This window comes from Salmo trutta, chromosome 27 (assembly GCF_901001165.1).
Source record: "Salmo trutta chromosome 27, fSalTru1.1, whole genome shotgun sequence".
In the NCBI taxonomy this organism is placed as follows: Eukaryota; Metazoa; Chordata; class Actinopteri; order Salmoniformes; family Salmonidae; genus Salmo; species Salmo trutta.
The window spans coordinates 11,142,535-11,148,656 of NC_042983.1; the positions used below are offsets into that span (position 1 = coordinate 11,142,535).

At 48.7% G+C, this 6,122-nt stretch overlaps 1 protein-coding gene across 2 annotated transcripts in view; it reads right to left on the bottom strand.

Moving 5' to 3' along the window:
- Nucleotides 1-6,122, bottom strand: part of LOC115164303 (semaphorin-4C) — a 49,652-nt gene that overhangs the window by 20,073 nt on the left and 23,457 nt on the right. For both annotated transcript variants that reach the window (XM_029716637.1, XM_029716638.1), the window contains one exon: nucleotides 1,370-1,573. In XM_029716637.1, coding sequence (XP_029572497.1) covers nucleotides 1,370-1,472 — 103 coding nt within the window. In that variant the 5' untranslated portion in view covers nucleotides 1,473-1,573. The remainder of the gene's footprint in view (nucleotides 1-1,369; nucleotides 1,574-6,122) is intronic.

The window sequence follows — 6,122 nt, forward strand, 5'->3', positions numbered from 1 at the left end:
TGTGTGTGTATTTGTCTTTTCCATCTCTTTCTCACTCCGTTGCTCCTCTCGCTACTGTGAAACTATTTCCTGTCCTTTTAAGGCAGTCTGCTCCCTGCTCCTCTCCTTCTGCTCTCTCTTTCTCTCCCTCTCTGCTCTGTCTCTCTTTCTCTCCCTCTCTGCTCTGTCTCTCTTTCTCTCCCTCTCTGCTCTGTCTCTCTTTCTCTCCCTCTCTGCTCTGTCTCTCTTTCTCTCCCTCTCTGCTCTGTCTCTCTTTCTCTCCCTCTCTGCTCTGTCTCTCTTTCTTCAACCCTATTTGTCTCTCACTCTCTTCTATTAACTTTCTCTGATTCTCTCTCTCTCTCTGTCTGTCTGTCTGTCTGTCTGTCTGTCTGTCTGTCTGTCTGTCTGTCTGTCTGTCTGTCTGTCTCTGTCTCTGTCCCTCTGTCTCTGTGTCTCTGTCTCTGTCTCTCTGTCTCTCTCTGTCTGTCTGTCTGTCTGTCTCTGTCTCTCTGTCTCTGTCTCTGTCCCTCTGTCTCTGTCTCTCTGTCGCTCTCTGTCTGTCTGTCTCTGTCTGTCCCTCTGTCTCTGTGTCTCTGTCTCTCTGTCTCTCTCTGTCTGTCTGTCTCTGTCTCTCTGTCTCTGTCTCTCTCTGTCTCTGTCTAGATGAGATAGTGATTGTGTGAGCGAGCTGCATGGCTGTTTGCATTGCCTGTTGAATGTTTACCGAGTCTGTTTATTGGTGTGGGATGAGCCTGTGGATTGACTAGAGTTGAGTGAGCAGGAGTTGTGTGTCATCGCTAGCCGTGTCTCTCAAGCTGCTATTGACTGCTTGTCCGTTGTTTCTTTTCATTGTATCCCCCATCCACAACGCTCACCACCAACACTGACGGTTGAGTGTGAGTCAGGGACAGGAGAAGGAGTGTGGGGAAGATGGGAATCGGAAAAGAAGACAGAAAAAAGGGCCTGCTTTTACGTAATAGCAGTCTTGCTAAGTGTAGCTGAAATGTGATCTCTTTGTGAAAATAGTACAGGCTGTTTGGTTCTTAGCAGGGCTGAAAGCAAAGAAAGGAGGGAGGCGTGGGATAAAAAGCAGAAGGAAGAGAAGGAAGTGGAGGGAAAGAAAGGACAGAATAAAGGTGTGAGGTGGTTATGTGGTATATGAGTGACAAAGAGGCAGAAGCACGCTACTTCCTCTTGTGAAATGATATACTGGTTTTTCATTGACCGCTGGACTTAAAACAGACAGTCGACAACAGAAGAACAGGAAACGGAGTGACTGTGAACAGTTAATATCGGCTACATCTGAAATAGCACCCTAGTCCCTATTGGCCCTGGTCAACAGGGCGCCGTTTCAGACGCAGACACGGTATGGCCTGTATCTACTCACCACGGTATCTGACCGTCTTTCGTGGGACCGGGTTCCAGTTGAGACACAATGACTTCTCCCAACCAATCAGAAGAACCAACAGCAGGACCTTAGCCTCACCCATGGCGCCGATAGGACCTGCCTGGTCTCAGCAAGGCCGTTGATTCGCCGGTGGACGGATGAGCGACAAGGGAGATAGACGGCGTGGGCACAGCCTCTGGCAGCCTGACAAAGAAAGATAAAGCAGAATCAGTTAGAGCGTACAGAACCGACTACCACGATACCTCGTTAGCGTAGCGGCGGCGCGCGACATGCGCAAACGACTTATCGGAGCTCCGTCACGCCAATTCAATGACAGCCATTGAAGTGAAATGCAGCGCTATCGAAGCTAATGTGTGTTGGCAGCATGTCAACCAGACTCTGGAAATTAATGTCGAAGCAAGGACAATACAACGCGCAATCTAGTTTATGATAATTCTCCTAAATGAATATGTCACACGTCAGACTTGTTTTGTCTTTGACAGGTGAAGCTACCGGGTAGCCTGTTCAACTAATGGAGGTAAATGATACAAACGTCACCGTAGACACGGCTTAAAAAAATACACATATAAATGCTACAAGAAGAGACTATCAAAGATATCCTGCTTTCCCGCCTGTGGAATCATCATTCCACACCTGCTGGTGTCTATCGGGAAGCCAAATCAACGCTTTGATGCTGTTTCCCTATTTGAGAAGAAAGCTGTTGACTTCTAAACATGCATTAAATGTCAAATTGTGTTTACTCTCGGAGATTAGATGAGAAATATCCGTCGGTGCTGTTGCATTTTTTTTGCTCAATGTCGTGTGAATTTGAAATGTCCCGTTTCAACAGGGAGACTTTCTGTCCTGTTTGGCATTTAGGAGACGGGGGTGTGAATTGAGATGCGGAGCCTGTACTGCACGGTCTGAACCCAATCTGACTCCTATTGATTTTTCTTTTTGGAAAGTAAGAGCAGCCGCACTGACAGAAAAAGTCCAAGATCATCGAAATGCGCTCTAAATGAGTAGGCTTAAATGGAGGGCCGGGATAAGAATATTTGATGGCTCACAGCTCACAGCTCTGACTCCAGGTTTTATTAGATCAATGAAGAGGCCTTTGGCTATCGCCTTGAGTGGAGAGAGGGGGGGGGGGGGGGGGGCGAGGGGAGAGAGAGTGAAGGAGAGATAGAGAGAGAGAAGGAGGGACATGGACAGAAAGGTGTGTTTAGAAACCTGGAGGGCGTCTGAAACCGGTAGCAACAGGCTTCACGTTATCTTCCACGCTGCTGAGAGTCCTCCAATCCTAAATAATGGCATTCTATTTTATTTTTCTCTTTCTGCCTCGAGTTAAGGAATGGAGGGAGTGAGCATCCTGGAGGTAGGATTAAGAGGACTAGCCTGTGTAAACATACCGTAGCAGGGGAAGGTGAAGAGAGGAGGAGGAGGCAGGGGGGCTTGTGTGTGTGTGTGTGTGTGTGTGTGTGTGTGTGTGTGTGTGTGTGTGTGTGTGTGTGTGGGTGGGGGGGGGGGTTGGATTCAGCGGGTCTAACAGGCGGTTAGGCAGGCAGCCAGCCAATCACGTATCCCTCCCGGCTGTATTGAATCACCTTATAATGATTGGTGGAGGGGACTTGTTTTCACTGGGCTGGCTAAGGACGTTCGACAAATGTGAAACGACGTGGCAGACTAATAATATCAGTCAGTGTTCCCGACAAACGCCAGCTAATTAGCCTGACGTTGAGAGAGAAATAAAGTACGTGTTCCGATTATGCTGCTTCGCTTGTGTGTTTGGATTCGGCTAAAGTCCCCCAGGGGAGAAAACACACTGATGTTTCTTCCGATGGGGATGGATGTCGGGAAAGAGGGGGGGGCCTAGGATAGGAAGTGAGTTGAGCGGAGCGTTCTCGAGTGTCGTCCATCTCTCTGTTCAACCTCTGCCCTCCTCATGCCCTCCTGTTTCCTTCCCTCGCTTCCTGTCCATCGCTTCCTCTCTCCTCCCTTCTCATCAACTGATAACGAGCCCTTGTGTCCTTTGAACCCGTGACCTTTCCAGAGGTCACAGGTGTCCAGGCAGAGAGAGTTCGCTGACAGTGTCGTACCACTACACTAGATTGGAGGAGGCCATTAACACAAGCTGGACATACAGTATGCACAAAGAACCACACCACAACTACCTCTCCTCCCTCCTACCCCAAAAACAAATACATTTATACAAGGCTCATCCTTCCTTCCTCTCGCTCCTTTCCTCCTGCCCTTCTCACCCCCCCCCCCCCCCCCCCCCTTTATTGCAGCGGCTGTATTTGAAGAGGGCAGGATCAAACCCCCTCACACTCTCTCTGTTATGTGCAAAACAGCTGGAGAAAATTTTATATGGAACATTTCCACTCACTTTAAAAGTAAGTGAAAAGACTGTCTAGGGGTAGCAGTGGTGTATCTAACTGAGCACAACTACAATCCACTAACACACACACACACACACTCCAGAGGGCTACGCTCTTAACCCTACTTTGCTCCAGGGGTGCCGTACTACTATGGCTGACCCTGTAAAACAACTCATTTCACTGCATCTATCCGGTGTATGGGACAGTACAACCGCTCCATTCGGACCTGCTAGGCTGCCATATGGACAGGCCTCCTTGACCCAGTTCTGACACTGTTTGTCCTGTTGTCCTGCACAAAGCAGCAGCTGACGGCTGAGTGTACTTGTGCGTGAGTGTTCAAGGCATAGTGAGCATGGGTGTTCAAGAGCTAGAGCTACCAGATAGCTCAAATGACTGGGTCCCTGTACGTGTGTGTGGATGTGGATGTGTGTGTGTGTGTGTGTGTGTGTGTGTGTGTGTGTGTGTGTGTGTGTGTGTGTGTGTGTGTGTGTGTGTGTGTGTGACGTACTGGCAGATTGTGTAGTGTTTGTGTAAGAGCAGGCCTAGATGAAAGAGTGATAATCAAAGAGGGTTTGATCAGCTGCAGTGTGTGTGTGTGTGTGTGTGTGTGTGTGTCTCATGGGAGGCACTGAGGGAGCTCTACAGCATCCATCCCTACCAGCGACAGATACGCACGCACTTCCTGCCAATCCACTGGCCTGCCAACAAGCGATCTCATTCTATCTCTCTATAGTACCTGTACACTGCTATATGATGTATAGTATATAGATAACTGACCAGGGCTTGGGTCCAGACTATTTCTTATTCAGACAGTCAGTTCAGGGGATGAATTGAAATGTAATCTATTACCTGAACATTGCCCAGAATTGTTCCCTATTATTACCAATGCAGATGTTTTTATTCATTAAATCAATCTTAATTCACTTTTAGAATTGACTGACTTGAAAGGAACCCAACCCTACTGACCACTCAACAATCTGAGAAAACCATATATGAAAGCACAACCCTGTCTCCAGCCAGACATAAAGTACCTCGCTACAGATAGAAAGCCTAGCCACTGTATTTCAGATCAGTGTCCCCAGGCCCTCATCCTTTGAATCCTCTCCCCCATCATCTCCCTGCCCTGGGGGGTGGGGGGGGGGGGTCCTTTACTGCAGCAGACAGTCCCCTGAGAGAACCACCACTACCCAGGCCTCCAGGCCTCTCCATGCCTCAGTACTCAGCCATGATAATACTGCCTTCATCAAGGCCTTATCAGTTCCATCAGGCCAGCGGCTGGCTGTAGTTAGAGCTGAAATTGATCAAACTGCCCTGTGACCACACCACACCACACCACAGCAGAGCTCAACTCATTTCAATCACACAGGAGTTAACCAGACTACTGGAAATCCATCTGGCTCATAGTCACTCGCTCTCTGATACACAAACACACATACAATCTCTGTCTGTGTCTGTGCACTATTTCTCTGGCTGCCTCTGCCTGTCTTTCACACACATTATCCCTCTGCCTCTGCCTGTCTTTCACACACACATTATCCCTCTGCCTCTGCCTGTCTTTCACACACATTATCCCTCTGCCTCTGCCTGTCTTTCACACACACATTATCCCTCTGCCTGTCTTTCACACACATTATCCCTCTGCCTCTGCCTGTCTTTCACACACACATTCCCCTCTGCCTGTCTTTCACACACATTATCCCTCTGCCTCTGCCTGTCTTTCACACACATTATCCCTCTGCCTCTGCCTGTCTTTCACACACATTATCCCTCTGCCTCTGCCTGTCTTTCACACACACATTATCCCTCTGCCTGTCTTTCACACACATTATCCCTCTGCCTCTGCCTGTCTTTCACACACACATTATCCCTCTGCCTGTCTTTCACACACACATTATCCCTCTGCCTCTGCCTGTCTTTCACACACACACATTATCCCTCTGCCTGTCTTTCACACACATTATCCCTCTGCCTCTGCCTGTCTTTCACACAAAAATTATCCCTCTGCCTGTCTTTCACACACATTATCCCTCTGCCTCTGCCTGTCTTTCACACACATTATCCCTCTGCCTCTGCCTGTCTTTCACACACACATTATCCCTCTGCCTGTCTTTCACACACATTATCCCTCTGCCTCTGCCTGTCTTTCACACACACACATTATCCCTCTGCCTGTCTTTCACACACATTATCCCTCTGCCTCTGCCTGTCTTTCACACACACATTATCCCTCTGCCTCTGCCTGTCTTTCACACACATTATCCCTCTGCCTCTGCCTGTCTTTCATACACATTATCCTTCTGCCTCTGCCTGTCTTTCACACACATTATCCCTCTGCCTCTGCCTGTCTTTCACACACATTATCCTTCTGCCTCTGC